The sequence below is a fragment of the Arvicola amphibius genome, chromosome 11 (assembly GCF_903992535.2).
Source record: "Arvicola amphibius chromosome 11, mArvAmp1.2, whole genome shotgun sequence".
NCBI classification, from domain to species: domain Eukaryota; kingdom Metazoa; phylum Chordata; class Mammalia; order Rodentia; family Cricetidae; genus Arvicola; species Arvicola amphibius.
In genome coordinates this window covers 17,101,357-17,128,145 of record NC_052057.2, presented here as the reverse complement: position 1 = coordinate 17,128,145, position 26,789 = coordinate 17,101,357, and the positions used below count along the sequence as shown (strand labels likewise).

At 39.6% G+C, this 26,789-nt stretch overlaps 1 protein-coding gene across 2 annotated transcripts in view; it reads left to right on the top strand.

Annotated features, from left to right (window-relative positions):
- Mme (membrane metalloendopeptidase) overlaps window positions 1–26,789 on the top strand; it is a 79,584-nt gene that overhangs the window by 20,957 nt on the left and 31,838 nt on the right. For both annotated transcript variants that reach the window (XM_038348297.1, XM_038348298.1), the window contains exons 4-12: window positions 10,543–10,704; window positions 11,588–11,668; window positions 11,767–11,862; window positions 11,964–12,082; window positions 13,454–13,519; window positions 22,108–22,242; window positions 24,041–24,142; window positions 25,795–25,931; window positions 26,044–26,137. In XM_038348297.1, coding sequence (XP_038204225.1) covers window positions 10,543–10,704; window positions 11,588–11,668; window positions 11,767–11,862; window positions 11,964–12,082; window positions 13,454–13,519; window positions 22,108–22,242; window positions 24,041–24,142; window positions 25,795–25,931; window positions 26,044–26,137 — 992 coding nt within the window. The remainder of the gene's footprint in view (window positions 1–10,542; window positions 10,705–11,587; window positions 11,669–11,766; window positions 11,863–11,963; window positions 12,083–13,453; window positions 13,520–22,107; window positions 22,243–24,040; window positions 24,143–25,794; window positions 25,932–26,043; window positions 26,138–26,789) is intronic.

The following is a 26,789-nucleotide window of genomic DNA, read 5'->3' as shown; positions in this document are numbered from 1 at the left end:
CTAATATTGGGTCAACGGTGGCACTCAAAACTTTTGCTGAAATAAAGTGAAAAGTTTCAGAGTCTGTCCATTATTCCCGAGGAGAAAACCTTTCGGAGGAGGCAACTCATTTAGCATAATCCCCTGGGTCTTCTATAATAGAAAAAGTCTATTTACTTACTAAAAATCTGAATGTGTGGAGCTAAACAGTCTTCTGTCACCACAGTTCTTGGGCTATTAATAGATATGCGGTATAATAGTGCTCACTAGGGAAGAGCCCTTTTACCATTTGACAGAATTCCAGAAGAGTCCTGACCTGGCTTGACCTCTTTTTGTACCACCCCCTAGCAAAAACTGACGCAAGGGCACACCGCCTTGAGCTCCTCTCAGTAATGCAAGTCTGTTGGTCATCTTTGACCAACATGTGATTCAAAATTACCTGTTTAAACACGAGGAACATGGGTGGGTCTAGGAGCTTGGGTAACACCCCACGTGTTACCAAGGCAACAGTGCAGCCTTTTCATGACCTTTCATGGCTTCAGCTTTAAAAAAAAAAAAAAATGGAACATTATTATTCATTATCGCTACAAGCAACAGCAAAGTTGATAACTTATTTTAAGGGGTATACTGTTTAAATCAGTATTGCCCTTTATAGATTTTTGCCAGCAGTCTGTGAGCACCGAGAATGCCAATTCCTCCTGAAGAAGAAAGAGCTGTTTTTAACCTCACCGCACTTGAAGTTAACAGTTACACCATTGCACCGGTTTCCTTTATTATCAGCACATGTTTTTGGTTGTGAATTTTGAAGGAATCTCTAGGGGGAAATTACTGGTATCCCTCACTTGGCTGCGAGCCCATTCATTGAAATGGACTATGAGATAAGCCTCAAGAATCTCCCTTATTCGGGGACAACCAACTATAGACTACACTTGCAGAATGGTTAAAATAGAAGATTCTGAAATTCAGGGCCAAGTGAGGCAAAGAGCTACATCTAACGACACACATATTAGTAGAAATTAAACTTGCTTGAGTGTCTACGAAGACAGGGCTTGCTAGGTAGCTTCCTCCCTTTCTAAGGCTTGAGATTCTTTTGTGTTATCTGGACTTGGGGCAGAATGATGGCATATGGAAAACATCAGCTTTAAGTTAAACTAACAATCTATCTCAATTCATCTTAGTAGCCCTCCTTGGACATATAGCCCTTCTGTGCATGGCTACTTTAAATATCCAATATTTAATTGCAATTAATATTTAACTTTAATATGCAATATCCACCATTTGAGTATCGACTGTGGGTCCTAGATGTGTCTGGTCCACTTTCCCATTTACCAGTGGTGTGATCTGGCCTACAACTAATTTATCCAGAATGTTTATAGCTCAAAATGACAGCAAGATATATATACCATAAAATTTTGAGTGAAAACAGACTTCAAAGTATTTACAAATGTTTTTAGCATTAACATTAAGTGCTTGGTGAATGTTGGCTTCTGTTGCTATTAGGTTAATTACATTTCAATGCCTTTGAAATCCCTCTAATTTCTCTTCTGTCTATAAGTCTGACGGTGAATGGATTCCAGGTTTGCTATATATAAGCTTGTTCCTGTGTGCATGTTCATGTAAGCATGTTCATGTGTTCATATCCATAGAGATATGACCAGTCTTCGCTATCAACCTCACTGTGTTTAGAATCATCAGGAAGGTTGAGGCACACCTCTGGGTGTATGTTGGCAGGCCTTTCCAGTGAGGAGAAACTGAAGTAGAAGACGTGCCTAGAATGCAGACTGCTCCATCACATGGAATAAGTTCCCAGATAAAATAAAAGGTGTAGAAAGAAGAAAGAATGCCCATCCCCTTCGCTTGGCTTCTGCTGCACCATGGTACATGCTGAGCTTCTGCACCATGCCTCCCCCACTGGACTGAGCCCTCAAAAACAAAATCAAAACAAGTCCTGTCCCTTCAGTAATTTCTGTCTGGTATTTTGGTCACAGCAATGAATAAGCAGCCTATGCACTGCGTGTGAATTAGCCAGTGTCGGCAGAGTAGTTCTAACTTACGACCATTTATTTGACTTACTTTTTTCTCTTTTCTTGAGGGTGATATAAAAGGATTAAGCATCCTTTAGAAATTATACTTTGAAGTTTGGTCTTTTCTCGGTTAGTGTAGTCTGAATGGCACAGTGAGTTCCCAGTCAGCCCTATGGCTGTGGCTCTGAGGTCTTAAGTTTGAGTGTTACTCAGCTATGATGTTGAGTAGGATGAGCGTATTAAATGTGTTTGCTACTTAATTATATTTTCCACGTCTGATGAGTTTATCAGGATGCACTCCCATTGTAAGTCGGGGAGCATCTGTATGTGAAATATAGCTACAAACTAATTACTCTGCAAGCCAGGGCACCAAAAATAGACCTGTTTATTGAGAGAACAGATGCAAAGAGTCGTTCTGCTGTGTACAAAGGCTTTCCACGGATCTCCAATGGAGTTGGAAGAGTTGTGTAGCCAGAGTTGGTCTTTCTCGAGTCTTGTGCATCCCAGGCTGTCCTTGAACTTGCTGTGCAACTGATGGTGAACTTGAACTTCTAGTCCTCATGTTTTGCCTGTGTGCTCTGAGATTACGGGCATGGAACAACACACTGGTGCTGAGGATTGAACCCAGGACCTTGGGATGGTTGGTAAGCACTATACCCATTAATCCACACTATCTCCAACCCCAGTGATGAATTTTTCTCACTGCTGACTAATGAAGTCTTAGCTTTAGAGTGGTTGGCCTGGAGAGTGAGCAGTGGTTCATAGAAGAGTTTCAGTTACGTGATAAAGCAGTGTGCAGATTAATTTAGTCCACCACACCCCATCTTTCTTCAGTCAACACAACACAAGAGCCATTTGGGGGCAGGGATTTTCTTCATTAAAAGTGGAGTGGATTGTGAAGGAATCCAGAATGTTTGTAATAAAAGCTGTTTTTTTTTTTATTAACAGAATGGTCATTTTTTTTTTTTTTCTGGAATGGCACTCCAGACTCTAGTTTGCATATTGCTGCCTTCGAAGGGTGATCACTTCACATTTCCCTGTGTTCCCTGTGTTCTTTCTAAGGGCTACAGCTATGCCTTTATATTAGTTGAGGGCCAATGACAGAGGGAGGAAGAAGAGGAATGGAGTTGCCAATGTCTTCGGAACGTTGTCAAAAGAGATTTTTGTTTTGTTTTGTTTTGTTTGCTGAAGATGCCTGATAGTAACATCAGGCTTAGTGTCTGTTAATATAGGCCATATGTATAACCAAAGGTCTAGTCATAAATGAGCGGCCCAAGGTCTTTACAGGAAGCATTTGCTGCTGGCTGTCCTCACATGTCTCTGACCTTGTTTGGATACTTTTATTCAGTTATTTTAAGATACTAAAGTCAAAATGTTGTTTGGAACCAGCTAACAGGAGGCTTAGAACAATTAGGAAAGAACAGGCTGAGCACGTTTTTTCTTTCTTTCTTTCTTTTTTTTTTTTTTTTTTTTTTTTTTTTTTTTTTTTTTTTTTTTTTTTTTTTTTTTTTTTTTTTTTGCTCCTGTATAATTCCCTAAATCCGTCTTCAATACAGAGCAGGAATAGTCAGAGAAAAAAAAACAATATTGCCACAGACTAGAGAGGGGTGCTATAAACAGATACCTGATTTGCTTAATCTAATTCACAATGACAGAAAGATTTTTATTTATTTATTTCATGTGCATTGGTGTTTGCTTATGCAAGCGCCACACATGCTATGTTTGTGTAGGGGTGCTGGATCCACTGGAATTAGAATTAAAGACAGTTGTAAGCTGCCATGTGGGTGCTGGGAATTGAATCCAGGTTCTCTAGAAGAGCAGCCTATGCGCTTAACCACTGAACCATCTCTCCAGCCATGACAGAATGTTTTTTAAATGTAACGGTGACCATGACAGAATGTTTTTAAATGTAATAGTGATTGAGAAATAAGTGTTGGGTATCCTAATATTTGTTTTTGTTTTGCTCATTTTTCACAGATGTTTCCCCCCAAAATTATAAATAACCTCACTATTTGTGGACCCTGTGTTTGATAATTTGCCTTGGCACTAAAATTTACTTTTGACACCCAAATCAACAGCCCAGGCTCTTTGCAGAGTTTCCTGGACATGTGGAAAAGAAAATATCATTTGACTGTCCATTCACACGTGTATTCAGTGAGCCGAACAAATAGACTATAACTAAGGGTAATTTGTGCGGGCTGTGAGTGCCATGTCAGAGGTCAGTAGTATATAGTCAGTGAGGTCCTTAGAAACACACAGAAAGTTTAGTGGGTCAGTGCATTGCCAGAGGCTCGGCTGACTATTTCCTCAAAGTCCTATGATTCACCATACACAAATTCAGCATTGGCTTTATACGTCAGAAAGCCCATCAATAACAAGAATTACCCATATTTGCTTTGAAATTACCAAGAGTTTATTCTTCATTCTTTTGGGAAGCATCGATGACCTGCTAAGTAGGAATCAAGTTTGAAAAATGAAGTCTATGAGGAAGTCCTGCAGTGCTGTGCACCGTTTTCATTTGCTGCTAGGACACTGTACTGATCTCAGGCTTCCTCTGTCCCTCTGAAACTGCCCCAGGAGCATGTGACAAATGTGTATGGGGGGTTGCTTTTAAAGTTAGTATTCATACAAGACAGAAAACTAGCATGTAGGAAATGTTCTCACATAAACATTAAAATATGTATTATTTGTAGTACCCCAAATCCTATGTTTAATCAATGCACTATTGGTATTGTTGGACAGCAGGGAACAGATAGGAATGAGGAGATCGTGTGACATGGAACTCTTGGCACTCAAAGGCAGAGCTTATATGATATTGGAGTTATAGCCTTGATCTTCACACTCACTAGGCAAACACTTGGCCATTGAGCTACATCCCTGCTTGGAACTCAGAACGGGGAGAGATAACGGAGGGCAGGAAAAGGCATTTTCTTTCTGTACCTTTTGAACACCCAGGGCTAAATGCATCATTGGTAGGGTCTGGTCAGGAGGGTGGTGGAGACTTAAGTCGGTGGAGTAAGTGTGGGAGGCCGGTGGGAGAGGCTTTGGGCATGAGACCCGGGTGAGGTTCCTGGGAACTCAGCAGAAGTCACCACTCAATGTATGTTGCCGTATGTGAACGGTTTTGCTCTTGCCTAGGAAATATCTGCGTTGAGAACTACAAGACATCGTTAGTTTTTGACATTCAATCTTATGGCCTATTTCTCTGTTTATTGCTTGTTTTATCTGCTGCATATTAGAGCTAGCAAAGAAACCTTAAAAATTCTGGATTCACCCCCAAAACTGATGTAATTGATCAAGAACAGATCTTACACATAAGTATTTCAAAGTCTTTTTGTCAGGCTTGGAAAGTACTGCTCCTCAAACTTTCTGCTGAGATGTTTGGGTCTCCTTAATCCAGTGTGCTTTGAATATTGTTCAGACAGATCTCTGCTCCAGTGTGTTCCATTGGTCCCACATCCCATTTCTGCTTGTCCCCGTACTGCTTCCATTAAATGCTTACTCCGTCACACTGCCCTAGTCCCTGATGCTCTGCCCTGCCTTTCTCCTGTAAGGAAAGAATCGCTGCCTGCAGAGAGGCATGGAAAGCAAAGAGGAGGGCAGAGCAAGGACGAAAGGAAACATGGTTGGGATGCAGTAGAAGAGAAGCACATGGAGGCGGGGGAGGGGCTCTGCTAGTCACGTGCCCCTTCCTTCTGGGCCATCCCATGCCGAAAACCTGTCTACAGAACTGCACATACACCAAGAAACAAGTGTGATGCTTCTAACATCCATCCACTTCCGCTCACATGAAAGCTACTTGATCATGTGCAACTCAGAAGCAACAGAGCTTTGGAATTCAAAGCAGGTCTCTCTGACTTAAAGACTGAAATGTTTCCCCAGCTTATGTTCCATCTCCCCGTCATACCCACACAATACACCCTCGGTAATGAATACGGTAATTAATGACTTCCCCAGATGCTAGCTGAGCTTGTTTTTAAATTCCCAGAGTCAAATAAGTTGGGGAATGTTATGAGAAGATTAGTTAGGAAAAAAAATGGTGCACCATTTATCAGCCCGGAACATTCAGAATTGTCGTTCATAAGAAATAAGCTCATTATTAATGGAAGATTACTTTGCTTGTCTTTATGTGACTATTTTAAAAATTAACTTTTTTCTTTATAGCAAGGATAATGAATGCATATTCATCTAATACAAATTTGGAAATAAAGATAAGCAAATAATACAAAATTGAACACACACACACACTCCCTCCCCATAGATATAATTATAGTATGTACCTCAGCATCTATCCTTCTAGACTTTTTAGGCTTTTGCATAGGGCTTTTTATGTTGTAGCATTTTTTCTCTATTTTACACCTGCTGAACAACATTCCATATCAATACATTTGCCTTTTTATGATTACTTATTGCAATAAATAATTTCGTTTGACTTTAAAACACAGTTGTTTATCCAGAAGTCAGAAACTGATGCTTAATGGATCATCTGAAGAGCACAAGGCTGGCTGCGTGTGGACAACCAGAAATTCAAAACACAGTACAAAGTAGAGAGACAATTACAACCAGCTTGACAGTTGTGTGTGTTTCCTGGGGTCCTTCTACCCACATGTCTACTGCTGACTTCAAAGAAAAGTCAGCACAGTGGAGGTCCAGGGGATAAGGTGCAAAATGAGAATCAGCCCATGATAAGAGATTAAAGGAAAGTTCATCAAAGACTCAGCTTTAAAGTGCTGGCCTGTGACTTGTGTTGGCCTATGGCCCCTAAATATTCATCAGAACAGAACTTTCTTTGAAGTGGTGGCAAGCACTGACACTCAGTGCGATCTCTGGTCAGTAGGATTTATCAAGAGGCACTGGAAGTATAGAGCAAAACTGCTGATTCTGGTTCTCCGCTCTCTGCTTGTCTCTGAGTGCTCTTTCTCTGGGATAGTACAGATGCTAGGATCTGGCAAGAAAAGCTGGTCTGAGAACAAATACTAATATTTTTCCCTTATGGTAGGGGAGTATGGGAAGTTCACATACACTCAAGGGACCAATTTTTATCCTCATGAGCACAGAATTTCAACCAACACCATTATTTCTTTTCAAAGCATTTGATGGAGTGGGGTGTGTGTTGTTCCAAACTGGCAATAAGGTCCACCTCCTGCTCCTCCCATTGTTCACTGTGCCAGCTCAGGGCTTCCTTATGACTTTACAGTAGACTGTGTAATCCGACGGTGTTCACATAAGCCACCCGCTTACCTGGAGAGAGAATGAATGAATGGACTTGTTCCCCAAATGCCAGTGGCTTTTACAAAATTTCTACCTTCAATTTTTCAAGCAGAAAAGCTCCAAAAAATGTGCAGAGTGTAGTTCTAGAAGGTCTTTAGTTAGTGTGTTCAGGCTCTACGTTTGTAGGGTTTCACTTTACATGACAATCTTAATCGGGGGGAGGAGTTGATTTCAACTTTCTTCTGGTATCATATCTATTTCCTTCAAAGTTCAAGGAAATTCTTTTCTTTCCTTCCATTTTTAGGCTTCTTTCTCTTTTCTTCTCTCTCTCTCTCTCTCTCTCTCTCTCTCTCTCTCTCTCTCTCTCCCTCCCTCCCTCCCTCCCTCCCTCCCTCCCTCCCTTCTTTCTTGTTTTGTTTTGTTTTGTTTTGTTTTGTTTTGAGATGTTTTCTCTATATAGCCCTGGCTGTCCTAGAACTTACTCTGCAGACCAGGCAGGTTTTAAACTCACAGAGTTCCACCTGCCTCTGCCTCTGGGGTGCTGGTAGGTTTTCTTATGTTGGCCTGTTGTGCTAAGACTAGGATTCTTCCTGGCAGGTCTAGAGCAAACAGGGTTTTTGACCCTGTGAGTCCCGAGGAATGAGTGTATTCCCTTCATGGAGCTGAAGTTTAGATTGGGGAGAAATCAAACTTATTCTCATGTGATGAATAGGCTATGAGCTGACGTGGGTATTGTGGGGACGCTTTTTGGCAAGGTGGAGGATTTAAGCTGGGTTCTAAAAGTATCTGTAGTTTCCTGGGGTGCAAAGAACACAAAAGATACTGTAGCAGAAGATGGGGGCTGGGACAACCAGGTCAAAGTTCCAGAAGCAGAAAACTGAGCAGAAGCTGATTTGACCGGGGCAGGTACCTCATATGAGGAAATAAAGACAGCAACTTCATTAGCTGCATCGGGTTAAAATATGCTGTGGAATCCCTGGGGTGCTTCTTATCTTAATTTTAATTTTGTTTTGATTTTGTTTGTATTTGCTGTTTGTTTGTTTTAATGAATGTAAAGGACTACATTGGAACTTTAGCTGGAAAGCACCTTCTTGAAATATTGTGAAACCATTCATCTGCTTGCAGAACGCCGGGTAAACTAGGGTAGATGGGGCCTGGGGCCAAGGCTTGGGAAAGAGCATGGCCTGACATAAAATAAAGAGTTGGACTGGAAAAGATAGAGTGGACTTTGGAGGCAGTAAAAGAGGAACTGAGCTGACTCAGGGGAGGAGAAGGGACTCAGATCAGACATATAACTGCACCGATTAATAGACGTCGGTTGGTGGGCATACAACAAGATTAATACCATCAGTAAATTGGTGAGGCACATAGAGAAAGTAGTCATAATGAAAAGTACAAAGGGGCTTCATCTGGACACTAAAGGTTGAATGAAGCCATGAACTCAGTGGGGTCTAGAGAGAGGCATCTTCCTTATAGCTCAGAGTCACAAAATTTTAGTGAAGTGGCACATGAATGGTAGGCAGGAATTGGAAAGACATAGAGAAGGAATCCAAGATGTGTTATGAGGAAGTCAGAAGCAAGGACTCAGGGCTAAGGAGCACGGTAGCATCCCAGCACCCCCAGTGGGCCTGTCTCGTGGGAACAGAGATGAATACAGATGTAGATAGGATCATGGGAAGAGGAAGGCTTCAAGACCAACTCAAAGACTTTGTCATTTAACCTGGGAAATGACACACCACTGACATCGTTGAGCAATGTTGTGGTCAGTGCTAAAAGATCTCTAGGGAGTTTAATCAGAAAGATAAGACAAATATGTAAAAGAAAGCTGGTGGGATGAACTGATCAACAGAGGATGAAGGTATAGATGGGGGTTGATATTGAGAATGAAAAAAGAGGCATCAAAAACAAGCTAAGGAATTAAAATTAACAAAAGGGTGGAAGAAATACAGAGTCTTACCCAAGAACTTAATTTTGAGAGCCTGTACTAACAATGCGCTATATACCATAGCATGGAAGTTGAGAGATGACTGACTTGGGGTTAGCCCCGAAGAGGTTTATGACTTAGGCTTGAGGTGTTCAACAAGCAAACACATTCAAAAGGTCCTTACAATTAGGGGCTTGAAACTCAGCTGCAAAACTTACCATACCAAGCTGGAAAAAAAAAAATCCACACAGCTCAGCAATTGTTTGAAGTTTTGAGTTAATTAATTAATTAATTCAGAAAGGGAAGCGCTTTCAGAAGCTCACTTGAGCATATATACGCTGCTGATACCAATGAATTCTCAATTGCTCCTTTGTTTTCACCGTGAAACAGTTGACCTTCTCGTGAAAAGAAAGCCTGAAGGATTGTAGGGGGTGGGTCTGCTCTCCTCCAAGTGGGTATGAGCTCTGTGCCTTATTCTAAGCTTCAGAATGTAAGAGTTCATCTCTTACCAGTTACGGTACCTAAAAAGTACATGTAAATACTCAGGTTTGTGATTTCACAGCTTTCAAAGATGGAAGAGTGAACCTCAGAAAAATCTTGCAAACTTTCAACCAATTTTATGACAGATTCTCCAGAAACAAATGCAAATTGGGCATGAATTTTAATTGCAGAATTTTGCAAGTGGGATCCGAGAGATAGCTCAGTGGATAAAGGCTCCTGCCGCCAAATGTGGCCATTTGAATTTGATCCCAGAACCACATGGATGAAGGAGAGCACCAACTTCCACAAGTTGTCCTCTGATCAAACATTCATGCTGTGGCACATGTGGACACACACATAAAAAAATTAAAATAGAATAAAAATCCAAAGAACCGCGATCAAGACAGAAAGACAAATGTTAGGTTTCAGATCCTTATTGAGCTGATAAAAATTCATTCGCAGACAGCCCTGCATCCTCTAGAGTTTCAGAGATAATTTGAAAGACACAACACCCTGAAGAGCAGACAGCAAGTACAAGTTATCAGCTTGCAGAATGACACCATGTTGACTACAGGCTAAGATGGTAATAACAAAGTAGTTCTATAATTCTTTCACCTTGAATAATAAACAGCAGGAAGTTCAGTCATCGAGGGCCAGGTGCAAGGAGACATAGAAGGGAAGGGTTAGGACTTAGGATGGAGGACTTGAATCACTCAGAATCAAATGAAGATATTATAATAGTAAAGGGACAGGAGGCTACAGACATATACTAGTTATGATGCCATCAGAACGAACTATTCGACAAAGACAAGGAAGGAGCCTCTCTGTGCAGTGATGTGAAGAAGGAAGAGCCTTCCTTTCTGTGCCCAGCCTAGTTAAGCAACGCATCTTTCATTTCACCGGGTCCTTTCTCTGGTCTTGCAGCTGCTCGACTGATCCAGAACATGGATGCCTCTGCTGAGCCGTGTACAGACTTCTTCAAATATGCCTGCGGAGGCTGGTTGAAACGCAACGTCATTCCCGAGACCAGTTCCCGATACAGTAATTTTGACATTTTAAGAGACGAGCTAGAAGTCGTTTTGAAAGGTTAGTGTTGATAGTGTCTGAGAATTGAATTTCTTTCCTCTGACAGCCATCTTTTTTTATAAGACGTACTTGTCGGCCATTACAGGAAATATTGCAAAAGATTAGAGTTGATGTTTCCTCCAGGATTTGCAGACCTCCATTGCATCACTCCGAGGGCAGTAGACACCAAAACGGATGTGATGACATCTCTTAACATTCTCTGCTTTAATATTTAGATATGCGAGTTCTAAAACTCTTCATCCCTAGTGAAGGTATCTTCATGTCATTTTATAGAAGGGAAATGTTTCATGGTTGCTACTGAACCATGTCCACTGACTCCCTGACTCAGTCCCGTGCAGCGTTAAGGTTGCTGAAGATGTTACCAGGCTTTGTCTACTCTGAAACATAGAGAATGTTTAAATCCATCCCTACCATCTCTATCCACCTCATCATCTTCTTAGTAGCCTAGTAGGAAAAATGGGAGTTTTCTATGATTTAATATCTAAGCAGAGAGAACAATTCATTTGGATCATGCTTTGCACATTTACACAAAGATAACTATTTTTCTAATCATCAAGAGGATTAGTGCCACTAAGTGCCAAATTCCTTGGTACTATTTGTTTTATTTTTATTCTGAAATTCAAGAAAAGTAACTGGTACTTGAAGCTGGGAAACACACACACAGACACACAAACATACACGCCCGCTCAAAAAGACATACACGTAACTTGCCTAGAGGAGCAAACCCCACTTCTGTTCTAGGAATTATGGCTTGGATTCTCTCAGGATTTGGGAGTGGGGAGAGAGATAACATTTTTTTAATTAGACCTATGTTGAAAAAATTTTAATAGCAGCCAAAACTCAGCAATTCATTTGATGCATTTTACTAAATGCCTGATTTCAGATGTCCTTGAAGAACCCAAAACAGAAGACATAGTAGCAGTGCAGAAGGCAAAAACCTTGTACAGGTCTTGTATGAATGAGAGTAAGTGTTCTTTACTTCAAATACACGCAGATTGCTATCAAACTATGAGCAGAATACACATAACCCCACTCTGAATTGATTTTCCTTGTTCCAAAAAGCTGCTATTGATAACAGAGGCGGACAACCTTTACTCAAATTGTTACCAGATATATACGGGTGGCCAGTAGCATCAGAAAACTGGGACCAGACTTACGGTAAGACAATTTCCCTCTTTTTGAAATTAATAATTTCCACGTTATAGCCTTGCTAGTGAAACACAGCTTCAGAAAACGTGCTTCGCCTTCTGTTCCTTTAGGTACTTCTTGGACGGCTGAGAAAGCTATTGCACAACTGAATTCTAAATATGGGAAAAAAGTCCTCATTAATTTTTTCGTTGGCACTGACGATAAGAATTCTACCCACCATATAATTCATGTAAGTGTGTGTGTCCGGCAGCCAAAGCTCTATGTTGTAATGACATTTCCGTGTGCGTTGTTTTCATTGATGTTTGAGGAATGCCAATTCTCCCTTTCACTGCATGAACTAGGGGGTAATAAATCCATGCCGTGGCTCTCAGCCCTGGGGCTCCATGTTCAAAGGGTTTTTAGTGATACGCTTTGGACACTCACCTTTCACATAGTTGTCTCTATTTTAGAGAGCTCCTAGGATCCTCTTATTATGAAAGTGACTCCCAGTTCCTTTGTACGTTCCATGCTTTGGTTTACATAAAGTAATGTAGGCCTGGAAACCAAAAAATTCCTCTTTGATTTAAAATAAAAAGCCCTGAAGGGGATTTTGAACTCAGTTTTGGTTTCTCACTAAAGATCACCTTACTTTTCATCTCAGGTGAGGGGGAAAAAAAACCATCCTTTTAAGGGCCTTCATGTGGAGATGCGGGGTAGTTCTTCCTACACATTCCTTGTGTGTATGTTTCCTGCACATTGCGTTGGTCTCCTCAAACCATCAGAGATTCCCACCTCCCTCTCAGTGCTCTTGTTTCCCAGTGCATCCATTGGGCCATACACCGCGCAGGAAGCAGCTTCACTAATCTGTCACGTGACCACTTGCCCTCCACCTCAGAGCCCAAGGCTGAGCACAAACACAAGAGAGCGGCAGAGCAGAGCTTTCTCTCACACGCCCAGCTACCGGTCCGCACCTGCTAAAATCCGTCTGAGCCCAGACCTCTGGGGACATCTTAGAGGGCGGCTTCTCCCTCCCTGCCTCTTTGGTAGACAATCTCAAAAATTTTCTGGCGAGATTGACGTTGGCGAATCGGTTGTGGAGTGATTGTAGCGGTTTTACACGCCTCCACGACTACACACTCAAGTAAGACGCGGCTTACTTCTCCCAGTTAGAATGTACCCCAGTTAAGGGTGGTGCAGACAAATATGCCCCCCAAGGGACTATATTAGAATGTCCAGAAACTGGGAAGTCCTGTCATTGTGGAATCTGGTAGCTCACTGGGCCAGGATCCTCATATTCTTTGGTTTGCTTTTACTTTCTGCTCTGAGTTTAAAATCATTCCCAGGATATTTTTAGTTCAAGGGTTTTTTGTTTTTTTTTTTTTTTTTTTTTTTTTTAGTTTTCATTCACACGTACGCAATAAAATCACCCCCCCCCAATTACGTTCCTGCCCATGCATTTACCACTTGCGAGGAGTGTAAAATCCTTTTCCTAGCTGTTTATTTACTCCATTTCTGACTCTTACACGTACAAACAGCAGGGAGAGTGGGCCTAGTTGTAGTTTATCCAAATGTTTTACTTGCTGAATAACTTGTTTTCTTTGATGTGTATATTTTTTTATAGTTTGACCAGCCTCGACTTGGCCTCCCTTCCAGAGACTACTACGAGTGTACTGAAATATATAAAGAGGTAAATCAAAGCAGAGAGAGAAAGGAATCAGCCACAGACTGCAGAGCCATCTGTGCAAAGCTTTAATAGCGAAAAGGACGAGAGCCAAACTGAAAACTCCTTACATTCTCTGCTGGGGAAATACCAAAGCCACACAGCGCCAGAGCTCCTTTGATAGAAGGAACATGCCCCCTAGACCAATGGAAGTCAATAAGGAAGCTGTGAATTCCTCACATGAATTTTGATTTTTAGTGTTTAAGTTATATGATAATTTTTTAAAACTCAGTTTTTGATGTTTCCGTTCACATCTAAAATGAATCATTTAAAAACAAAAAGTATTAGATTAACCATAGTCAGTAAGGACGAGGTATGGATTGATACAGTGGAAGGTACCCTCCCAGAACCTTTCCAGAGAGCTAGGCAGATAGCAGCCTCTACTCCCTTTCCCATAGCATCGAAGCCGTGGACGTCACATCACACAGCTGTTAACCTGGATTTTGTTCTTACTAGCTCACAAGCTTTCCTGCCTTAGGCTATTGTGAACGTGCACTTTCTTACTGATGCAAGGAGCCCCAGTAGACAAAACCAGAAATGTTGAGTGTGATTAGCTATCAAAAGGAAGATGTTTGTCCTTTAGGCCCTTTGCTCATAACTCTTTGGAAACACAGAAGATAATTATGGTTGTTTTTCATGATCCTCAAGAGTCACATTGTCGTTGTATGAATGAACCCACTTCTTGGTTAAAATTATTAGTTAAATGTGGTTGTGTCTTGCATTCATCTTACGTTCAAATAACATGGAGTAAGCTATCTGAGTGGAGACACAACACTGAAATTTAAAAAAGGCCATACAGGATAGTATCTAAGGTCATAATTAATAACAGATAATTAAATGGCTGTAGGATATCTGAGTGCTCTAGTTTCTGTGTGGGCTGCAGCTGTTGGCTTTAGGAATGGTCCAACTATTTCCTGTTGCAGAATTAAAAGTGAGGGAAGAATGCCAGCTCATTTCTTATTAATTTCAGCCCCACCTGTTGTATTTACAATTGTACTCTTATAAACTGTCAGTTTTTTCCAATCCTTAGTTTTTAATTTATAGTTTAACATTTCTGATATCAAATTGAACCTAATAGTCAAGGTGGTGAATTTCTCCCTTTTTCCTTCTGAATAGATTTTATGAAGATGATAGGATGTTTTGCGGATTTCATCTTCAGTGTTAGTTCATAATGTCAGACGGGTGACAAACTGGCCGTTTGGGGTTTGCATCTGATACAGGGGCAATTTTACTTCAGTTGCAAGGCTTATTTTATTTTAAATTTTGAGTTGTGGTCCATCCGTTACAGCATTGGGGCCTTCACGTGGTAACACACGTTTCTGGCTGTGTCTGTAGAACTAGAAATTCTAGGTTTGCATTTTCCAAAGGTTGTGCATCCAGAGGTCTTCTAGTCACTCCGTGGAGATGGAGCATCTTTTTCTGCGCCTGCGTAGCCCCTATCTAGATAACTCATTGATTGACACTGGCTTGCTTGTCTCTTTAGGCAAGTAACTTGGTACTGGATTGGGTTTTGTCTGAGCTGCAATGAAAAAGATACTTAAAATTATAATACTAAAGTAAAAGACAGTATTTTTTTAAAAAAAACTAAATTTCATTTGCATTTCAACCTGGTTCTTCCTCCCACCCCTCCTCCACTCTTCCCAAAGGGTAAGGCCTCTCATAGGGAGTCAACAAAGCCTGGCCCATCAAGTTGAGGCAGAACCAGGTCCCTCCCCTCCCCTCTGCATTAAAGCTGAGACAGTATTTCTATTTCCCTTTCCAATCTCAAAGCGAGTAGTCCAAGTGAAGTAGGACACATGGGACTCCCTGTGGCCTCAGCGGCCTTTAATTTTATACTTCTAATATCAGCCTCCTCTGGAATTTACATTAGTCTGCCTGGTAGGAATTGGCTCATTGTGCCATATTCAGGTTGAAGGCCAAAGGGGAATAGAAAAGAAGGGAAGTGCTGGACAATTCTTCTCATTTTTTAGCTAGTAGATTTCTTTGAATTTGAGTAAGGATTTACTCTGTGGTATAGGCTGATGAGGCTGTCATGTTGCTCCCACTAAATATACAGGAGGTTAGCGAGTATCACCTGAATTTACTCCTGTTTTTGTTGCTATTGTGAATTGAATTATTTTTCATTTTTACATCAAGTAATTCAATTTTTGTTTGCATAAATGCTACTAATCTTTGTGCATATGTTTCTTTTAGCTGTTCTGAGATCTAACTCTATTTTTGATGGCACCTTTAGCATTTTATGCGCATGAGATCATGCCGTTGGCAAACAGTCCATTTCACTGCTTCCTTTCCTATACAGACACCATTTATTTCTTGTGCTCACCTTATGTTCTGTCTGGTGCTTTTAGTACTATCTTGAACAGACATGCTTGTCAGGCTTCTCACCTTGGAGTGAAAGTGTTCAGCTTTTCACCAGTAAATCTCATGTTAGCCATGGACTCTTCCCTGCGGCCTTGACTGTGCTGAAGTATGTCTCTCTTGAACTTGGGCTTTTGAAAGTTTCCTTAGGAATTATGTTGAGTTTTACCATCATTAAGATGACCGTGTGGTTTTGTATTTCATTTGGTTAACGTAGTGTGTAACATCTATTGATTATTATTGAATGATATTTACATATAATTTTATCTTAATCATGGACAAAAGTCTTTTTAGGTTCTTTCAAGTGCTTATCATAAACTTATCAGCATTTTACTGAGGATTTTACTCTAGTCATCATTATGGATATTTGTCCATGGTTTTCTTTGATCATGGTTACTTTGCCTGACTTTGAGATCAGAGTTGGGCTCATAAAATTGTTTGTAATTTTTCTACCCTTTTCAGTTTTTTGGAAGATTTGAAAAATACTGATACTAGTTCTCCTTAAATGTTTAGCAATGTATCAGTAAAGCCATCAAAAGTAACTTTCCTCAGCATCTTTTTTTTCTTGAGTATCCTAAAATTTCAGATAGAATAATAATATGAATAAGAAAATCTGGCTTTTATCAGATGGTTTTTAGTCATTTTCTCTCTGGAACTGGAGGGGAGTTGCAGTCTCCAGAAGACAATGGTGAGAGAAAAGAAGACTGATTAACTTGGGACCATTTGGTCCTCTGGGAAGAGAATGCACTAAGATATTACACAGGAATATATCCAATAAGAGTAGATACGCAAAATGAGCAGAAAGGAATTTATCAATGCACACATCTTCATGAATGGTATTTTGATGACTTGTTGGATTTAAGTTCCATGAACCCAATATGACTTTGCATTCTAAATATTTTTTCATTTTTTTTTTGAGACAGGGTTTCTCTGTAGCTTTGGAGCTTATCCTGGAGCTAACTCTTGTAGACCACGCTGGTCTTGAACTCACAGAGATCTGCCTGCCTCTGTCTCTGCCTCCTGAGTGCTTGGATTAAAGGTGTGCGCCACCACCACCCTGCTGACTTTGCATTTTAAAGACTATGCATATCATCAGTTCCCAGATGACTTAATTTCCATCAGTCTGAGAATGATTTTGTTGTCGTTTGGTGGCCACTATAGCCTAGACATGCCATTTAGTAATACCATGGGGTCAGTTTAACCATAAAATTTGTAATTGTTCTCTTCATTAGCTTTTTGACAATGAGGGTACATATTGAATGTCAAGAAATTGTCTGTAGGAGAACTCCTCAGAAAGGAATGTGTGTACACCATGACTGCTTTTAATGACAACTGTTCTCAAAGTGAGCTTAGCAAGCAGCCTATAATGCTAGAGTTCCCCTGTGGCAAGAGAATATATGGCTCCTCTGATTATCTGAGGAGCTAGTTAATGATACACTATTCTCTGAAAGACAGAAGTAATGAGGTACAAAGCAAAAGTGTAAATATCTATTCTGGGAAAACAATGTGAAGGGTATACATTGCCCATAAGTGATAATCATTCCCAATAATGGAATTCCAGCCAACCATCTCACATGAGAAAGCCCTCTTATATAAAGTGAAATCATCTTAATTTTTTTCAGAAATGCCCCTCCTTAAGAAAGCCCCCACGGCTCTGTACTGGGGATGAATTAAGTTTGGACTCAAGGCTTCTTTTTATCTACTTTTTTACTTCATTAAGGCTAATTACCTTATCCTTCTTTGTAAAGAAATCTGTACACTGGAAACCTAAAATATCTGCCTATGGTTGTAGATATTCTTATGTTCTGTGCAAATGTTCATCTGACAAGGCAAAATAGGCTAGGGTAGTAGTTCCCATACCTATTCTGTCTGTACCAATGACAGTTCTCACATTCCACTCTCAAAGAAAAGCCATCATGATTATTTTACGTTTTTATTTAATCATCAATAAAATACTTGGCTGAACCACGTATTTAGGGATAAAATAAAATGAGGAAATCTACCAGTGAAAAGTTGAATCCGAGGAGGGACAGAAGTGGGAGATACAAGGCTATGTGTTGTAGTGATACAAGACACAAGTAGAGAGAGAAAGCCAAGAGCTACGCATCAACTTAGAACTCTCCTAACCCTGGTGGGCTCATAAAACAGAGAGGCATGTTAGAGATGAGGACAAAAAGCTTGAAATATGGTCATAGTCCATCAAAGCCAGAAAGAGATGACCCAAGGCCTGTATGTCTAAATCAGAGAGAGAAAAGACAGATTCCTCCTCCCCCTCCCCAATTCAATAAACTGCAGGAAAAAGCGCAAACTGAGATTTGTCATCATAGTGATGAGCATGCTCAAGCAAACTAAGATTAAATGTAGAGATTTTGCTTTCTGGTTTACCCAATGTGTAAGCTAATGAATGCTGCTATGGTCTGGAGATGTTCTGATCAAGTAGAATTGCGTGAAACCTTAATACACTTATATTTTAACTTCAATATTTTTGTTTAATAAATAGCCATTGAACCTATAGCATTGTAACGACTCTTGTAGGCAGTGGGAATTTTGAGACATTACTTTTGCTGTCATTGAATTTAAGTAATGCAGCAATACAAGAGACAGAAGTGAAAAAGGACATAATGAAAGGACATACTGTAAGTTGAGGAAGTATTAAGATGAAAATAAAATGGTGATGTCCTGACAAATTAGTGAGTGGATGAGCAACTTACATTCCATTCAACTGGGCTTTGAGAAAGATCTCTCTGGCTGGAATGGGTAGACTCTACTGCAATGTAGAAGGGCTCATTTGGTCATTTATGCAGAAGAGGGTGAGATCTTGATGAGGGCAAGAGATCTAAGATGAGTTGCAAGATGGCCCACTCATCATAGACTAAATGTGTACTTTAAGCTTCTGAGCTAATATGTATGGCCAGTAGTTTCTCTGTGTACTAGCGTTGGCATTCATATGGTACAAGGAAAACTGTTGGCCTCATTTTCTTCTTTCTGGGTACCCAGAAAGAGACAGCCCTGGTATATGGGTTTAACAAAATATAAAGGGCCATTTTCTTTTCAGCTTAGTAAATTTGAGAAGAGCAGTTTGTGAAAACTCTGGTTCCCTGCATCGACAATAAACCTTTGAAAATCTTGTACAAACCTCCAGGTTCTTTCTGATAACCTACTAACAGCCTCAGTCCCCTTCCTGGGCCGAGGGACATCTTCCTGGGTTCCGTATTCTTCAGTTTCTCTTGTAGACTTGTTTTTAGGTTCAGCTATGTCTCATACCTGGTTCCCAGGAGCAGGTATGCAATTCTCCATTCACAAGCCCTCTGTGGAGAGCAAGTGTTTGTGCCAGCAGTTGTAGGTTGTTTGTAGGAAGTTTCTGAGCCCCTTAAATGGGAAGCATCTTTTTTGTTTGATGTCCTTGGTACACTTTGGGTATTCTATCAGTAAGCTTCCTGAGTATCACTTAAATATCCCCATTATTAATGACTAACTCGAACATCCTTCTGTGACTTCTCGATTACTTCCTGGTCTACATTTTGTAGATTTTCCTCTGAGGAAGGAAAATTCAGGTAAGAGCTGAGTGTCACAAACAAAATATCTAGATATGAAGCTCTTGGTCTTATGGGTTACCACCAGGGTCCCCGGACATCAGCCCATCTGACTGGAGAGCTTTTTTCTCTTTTGTGGCTCTTGATGTCATTCATTCGCAATGATATTCAAGGCTAAAGTACAGTAGTAAATGGCCTTGCATTGCTGTTGTGTTCCTCTTTAGCAATTCCAATAAATACGAGCTTTTCTCCCAGGCTGAGGGAGAGGGGAGCTAGCGTAGAAACACCATTATCTGCTACTGTAAAATGGAAATCATTTTTATTAAAGCAAAAATCCATGATGATAGGATTAGTAAATAATATTTTTGTTAATGTGTGGTTTAAAAGCCTACAAAATTGCCTCTATATGGATGGATTTTATAAAGCCTTTTCAAAGCAATTGTTCCTTCCAAGCTACTGTTGTTGGTGTTGGGGTTTATAATTCACTTTTCTAACAAAGGGCTATTAGATGTTTTCAGTTTATTCTCCGCTGAAATGATCCCTGATTTATGGTCTCTTCAAAGCCACAACTGTTAAAAGATAAGAGTTCATTCTTGTCCCTGCTTGTTAACTAAATCTTCTCTAAATCACAAGAAAGGAAAACTAATTTTCACTTTCAAAAATATCTCAGTTTCTCCAAATCTGCATACTTGATATCATTTGGCGTGTTATATGCTTAAAAATAAAAAAAAGTTAAAGCCTTTGGTTTAGACTCTTGGAGCAGTGAGATTGAGTTCTGACAACTACTGCAGGAATTTGGAAAGAAAAGATGCTAAAAATCCATGTTTTAAGGAGAAGTGTGTTCTATGCAAGTGTGCCCTGAGCTAACAATAGGAACATTCACCAGTTCAGCAGGTCTAAAGGGTTGTCTTGTGATGTCATCTGCCAAGATTCCACAGGCATCAGGTCCATCTGTAAAGAGCAAAAACTAGACTGCAGAATCAACAAAGAACACAGGAAGATTCTTGTTGTTTCCTTTCCTCATTAACAAACATGTATCTCGTATAGTAAAGAGAAATCTCAAAAGACTGAGATTAGAAAATTAAAGTTATCATCTCCTTCATAAGGCAGGAGTCATTCCCTGCTGGTAGCAGATGGATTTATATGCTTTGAAATACAGTTAATTCAAAACACTACATTCTTATACTTTGGACTATGTGGTCCCATGAGGTATGAACCCAGACATACTTGCTTACTTCAAAGCAAAACAAGAACTCTGATTAGCTTTTAATAGGAAAAGAGTGAAGTTGGCAATAACTCATGTGAAATTATCTTTCATTACTATACCTTGGTGATTGAGATTATAATGCAAATACAAAGCCGATACATGCTGCTGAAAAGCGTGGACAGAAACACTCTCTGAGTAGCCATAACATTCCAATATATCCCTCTAAAGAAAAAGTCCATGTCTCCAGGAAACTATTTGGGATTTAGTGAGGGTCATAGGTAGCAGCCGTACATTGAGTTTTAGAGATTCATAATTACACATTTTGTATAACGCTCTTGCTTAATAATATCTTTTCACTTCCCTGTTTAGTTTATGTTTGATGATGAACAACAGCAAACACACAAGTACCTCTCTGTTCAAATTGAATAGAAGGGTGCCCTTTGTGCTTGTAAATCATTAGCAGGCATATAGAACTGTCCTGAAGCTGAGAAATGGTACACCCTTTTAGCACACCTTAGAGCCTTCATTTGTATTTACCCAGATACCCAATTCTTGAAAGCATCAAAGCTTAGCCCTAAGTTGTGTGGCAGATTTCTCCTGCTGATAGTAACCTGCTTTACTAAGAGTAAAGCTCCTGCCAGAAATTTGAAATTTAGGTAAATTTTTTAAAATCAGAGCTTATTTTTAATTACTGATGCATAATAATATCTAATAAGTAGCAGGGTGTTGAAACTTATCAAAAGAAGGATTGAATTCTCCTGGTTTTAATGTCACTGGACTTAAATAATGCATTTATATAATTCACAAAATCTTAGCAGTGCAAATAGTTTATTGCTTCTGCTTATCTGAAGATAAAATACAAAGATATTGAGCTTATGGAAGAAATGTAGCATTGAATCTATGGTATCTTCTAGTACAACTTCACAGTAAAATGGGGAAAATTAGAATTTTTGGTTGTGTGTTGAAGGAACCCCTTAGAGCAGTCTCAAAAAATTTGCTTTGCCCAAGATATGAAGATGTCTTGATCATACCATATGAATTTGTAACTGCCTCTTCATTAATAGTTGAAAATATGTGTGTGTGTGTGTGTGTGTGTGTGTGTGTGTGTGTGTGTGTCAACCTGAGGGAAAACATTTAGTAAAGGAAAATAAGTAATTGTGTAATTACTTAACAAATGCTTTACAACTGTATTTTTTATAAAAGCAAAATAACTGTATTGAAAATAACATGGTCTCCATAGACAAATGACCATAAATTAAACCATTCCAAATGATATTTTATTGCTATGCCTCTGCTCTAATTAAAGGAGCTGTACAAGTCATTTCTTTTAGCACTTAGAAAGTATTTTCATTTTGTTATGCTTTTTCTGATACCAAAAATGAATGTTTTAAAAACCCTTATATGCCATGATGAATATCAGAAAGCTCCCCCAACAACTTACTACTTATTTCTTGCAGGCTTGCACAGCCTATGTGGATTTTATGATTTCTGTGGCCAGACTGATTCGTCAGGAAGAAGGATTGCCGATTGACGAAAGCCAGCTCTCTTTGGAAATGAATAGAGTTATGGACTTGGAAAAAGAAATTGCCAATGTAAAACACATTATTTTTCCAGGATTCTGAATAATATCAATCACTTTTTGTTTCATTCCCTCCTCTCTATGCTATTTTAAAGTTAAAAGTCTCGCTCTTTAAGTCAGTGATAAAAATGCATAGGCCAGTAATGGATCATTGACTTCAGGAGAACGTTTGAAACTATAGAATTTCCTGAAATCCAAAAGGCATGCTAACTTTGACAAATAGCAAACAGGCTGCGCTTCATTGCCTACCTATATAAAAAGCAGTTGCTTCAAAATTGTACACTCAGACTGTGAGATGCCCTCATCACCCAGGAAGACACATGCAAAACCGTGGCAGTTTTTTAAAAACAGTTTTACTTTGTTATTTTGAAATACAAAGTGTCTTCAAAGATCATCTCTGTCCTTCTGCTAAGAACTTGGTTAGAAGACAAAGTGAGGCCACTGATTTCAGCCTCTGAGATAGCAGAGTTTGGGGAATATAGAAAAACCTTAGCAACAGAGCTAACGGGGTTTCTGTATTTCCCCTGCTACCAAGCAAGCCCTTGGAGACTGGCACTCTGCTCTGAGTCTTCAGAGGGGCCATGCAGGCATGAGCAAGTGAACTCTGGCCCTAGGCAATACACAGATTAGTGATTGAACCTGGTCTCCTCCGTTCCTTAACAGTACAAGTAAAACCCTGTTCCCTTAGGTCCCCCATCGGCTCACCGCTGTCATCGGGCCTCATCAGAATCCTGCAGACTGAAGATAAACAGAGAGTGATTTTAGACTTGCTAGGGCAACATAAAACCACCCCACCCCGACCCTCAACCAGAGTCAGACTGCTTTGGAGGAGCAACTCAGTGGAGGATAGTTTGATGGGCCACATGTGGTGCTCAGAGGGAAACTAACTTGCTAGAGTTTCTTGTCCTGCGATTTTATCCCTCCTCTGTTCTCAGACCATGTACCCTTGGGCAGTGTTGGCTCTGCGGTCTTTACTCCATACTGCCTCCAACGCAGTTGCCAGTGTCCTAGACCTCCCCCTCCCTTAGGCTCTGAGGTTGGCCTAGGGTCATAGTCATCTTTAGGCCACTCATGTGTATCATGTGTATCTAACAGTGTACACGTTGCCTCGTATGAAGATGTTCAGTACTAATTTTCTTCATCAATGAGTGGATACGTTACCCAAAAGGGACATTGTCACAGAGTTCTCATTCTACGCCTCCCTTTTTTTGTGTCTTCCCATTATTCATCCCAAGCGCTAACTTGGGAGTTGCTGTTATAACTTAATCTTTAGACTCAGTGAACAAAATGCAGAACACTAATTAGTCAGAAGGAAGGGTGGTCTCGACAGTAGAGAGTGGCCGTTCCTCTTGACCAACTTGCGACCAACCTGCCATGCGCTAAGAGTTTGCTGTGCCAACTGCCATAAATTGTTGAAATTTATGTTGAAAAAACTTTTGCATTTCCCCTCCCTGGGGCTTTATTATAACTAGAATACTGGATTATAAAGTGAGGGTAGAAGCCAGTCTTTGGAAGATAAATTGGAGACGACTATATCAAAAGAAAGATATAAAATATGAAATAGCTACAGACCTAGCTGAATAGACCATTAGCCACAAATATTAATTAGGGGCTTGGATAGTTACTAAAGTATAAAAAGATTTTTGAAAAATTGTAAGTTTGATGCTCTGGGTAAATACTATTAATTATTACCAAATGTACATAAAATGATAAATTTGGAACAAAAATCAAATTATCTTATACCTACTCTACACTCTTATTTTTCAACATACATATTTTTCTAAGATAACAATCAAATATTAAATCCCTAGGCTACAACTAAACCTGAAGACAGAAATGACCCAATGTTGCTTTATAACAAAATGACTCTGGCCGAGCTCCAAAGAAATTTTTCTTTAGAGATTAATGGGAAGGTAAGTAGAAAGTTTTTGAGTTTTATGTGCCCTTTTCCTATACTGTTTCCTGAGATCATAGAATTACATTTTATTTACTGAAGTAAATTAACTTCAAAATGAATTTCAATGACACTCCCTATTAAACTTCATGAAAAGTCCCAGGGCAGGAGTACTTTGAAAGTGCTATTTCTGTATGTAAGTAGAATGGGATTTAAAGGCAAAATTCCTTTTTAAGGGAAGTATGCAATATTTTAGATACTGTATCAGAAAAGGGTTAGGAGAAGGTTCGGGTCTTTGTGAGAGCCCATTACGTTATCAATAGATATAGGCTGTCTAGCAAGAAGTCATGAAATTTCTCTTCAGTTCTTAAGACAGCATGATTTACTCATAAAACATCCCATGTTCTCATCCAGGCCATTTATGAAAGTATTCAAAACAAAAATTAAAAATAGAATCAGGTCGTAAGGAAATCTGTCTCAGTATCCACTAATAAACATGACACTCTTGTTTTCGTTTAGTTAGTCTCTAACAGTTTCCTTTGTGCCTTTTCCTTGTGTAGTAATTGGGCCACGTGGTTGGGACATGAAGCCACATTTATGGAACTATGTCAAAACCCCCCACAGCCAGAATCCTCTTTGTATTAATTCTGTAATACTGATTCTGGTTACTGTGTTAGTGAGTTAGTCATTTTTCACATACATTTCTTGATACAATGTATTAAATAAATGCGTTTTGGAAAACGCATTTATGGTCTTAAGCATAAAAGGAAAGCAAATTTTTAACATAACACTTCCTGCACAGTAAGGGACGTTGTGTGTGTGTGTGTGTGTGTGTGTGTGTGTGTGTGTGTGTGTGTGTGTGTGTGTGTGTGTGTGTGAATCTAAGATACTGAGATCTTAGGCACTCAATTCCCACATAAGGAATAATAGACAAGATTCAGTCTTTTAAAACTCTCTACTTAGCTACTGAAGTTGGAAACCTGTACACCTATCTATAGAACTAAGATGAAGAGGTCAGCCCATGCTCCTTCAGCTCCTTGGCATCTCTGCCGTAGCCACGTCCTGTGCAGGGCTGAGATACTGCTCAGGTGCATGGCTGTGTTTGAATGAACTATTTATTGATACCCACTTTTAAAAGACGGTCTGTGTATACTTGCATGCTCAGAAACTAAGGAAGCTTTATTTTTAAAACTGTACTTTTCTTTTTAAAAAAATATATTTTCACTCAAGAGGCAGAGGCAGGTGGATTTCTATGAGTTCGAGGCCAACCTGATCTACAAAAGCTAGTTCCAGGACAGTTAGAACTGTTACACAGAGAAACCTTGTTTCAAAAAAAAATTATTTCATAGAGAAAAGGTGACAATGAGCCTAGTTTCTAATTATGTGCTTGGTATAAATAACAGATTTGTTTTGCTCTTAAATGGTTGATTTAATTCAGCTATCTAAATAATCATATTGAATAACTAATATTTATTCAAAAGCTGACTCAAACAATTGACAAAAAAATCTCAAACACAAACTGGCTATTCTATTAAGTATTTTATGATGCAGCTGATACCCTTTAGTGTGTGCCCTTCTAACCATAATTCTTGGAGCCAAGAAGGGAAAGCCATAATTACTGAGTGTTTTTTTTTTTAATTACTGAGTGTTTTATGCCTGCTTTTTCCCCAGACATTCAGCTGGTCAAATTTCACAAATGAAATCATGTCAACTGTGAATATTAATATTCAAAATGAGGAAGAAGTGATTGTTTATGCTCCAGAATATTTAACCAAACTTAAGCCTATTCTTACCAAATATTCTCCCAGGTAGGTATGTCAGAGTGTCCCCATCCTCAAAGTTTACATTTTATATAAGTCTTTCGAAGCTTTGCACCCTCATCTTTTCTGTTGCTGGGTGGTGGGGTTTTTGTTTATACAGAGATATTCAGAATTTAATGTCCTGGAGGTTCATAATGGATCTTGTAAGAAGCCTCAGCCGAAACTACAAGGAGTCCAGAAACGCTTTCCGCAAGGTGAAGACAAAATCTCTTTTCTTAAACCCTAAAGTGTAAAGAGATACATGGTTATAAATGCCTTCCGTGTACACTGCTACAATGTGCTGGTCCTTCCCAAGAATCAAAATGTCCAGATTTGGTTGTTTTGCACATGTGTAGGGAGAGGTCTCTCTTCTGGGCTCTGCCATCCTACGCTGGTCTGCGACGGGATCATGAGCTCATAGCCCTGTAAGGAATTACCTGTAGTTGTACAAAAGAATACTGTATTGATTTGTTGTTGCCGATGTGTTAAAGTCCATCTCAGAGGAAATCAGTTTCTCAATTGACTTGATTTTCAGGGGCTCATGGCACACTGGGAATATATAAAGACAGACTTCTTTGTCCTTGTGATCCTTAGGAAGAACACTAGCCTGAAACTAGAACCTAACGCTTTTTCTTAGCCTGCGTATACATTATCTACACAGTCATTCAGTCCTGATATTAAGAGAGAGGTCAGTAGGAACTAAAGAAGGAAAACTCTAGCATACTGACTGTTGTCCTGGCAAAAGAATAACTGCTTGAAAGTTTTGGTTTCTTCACTAAGAATAAACTGATAAATTTTAATACAGGGCTGAAATGGGACTCAATTGCAAGAATGCTTGAGCATGGCTTTCTAAAAAGACAATAAATA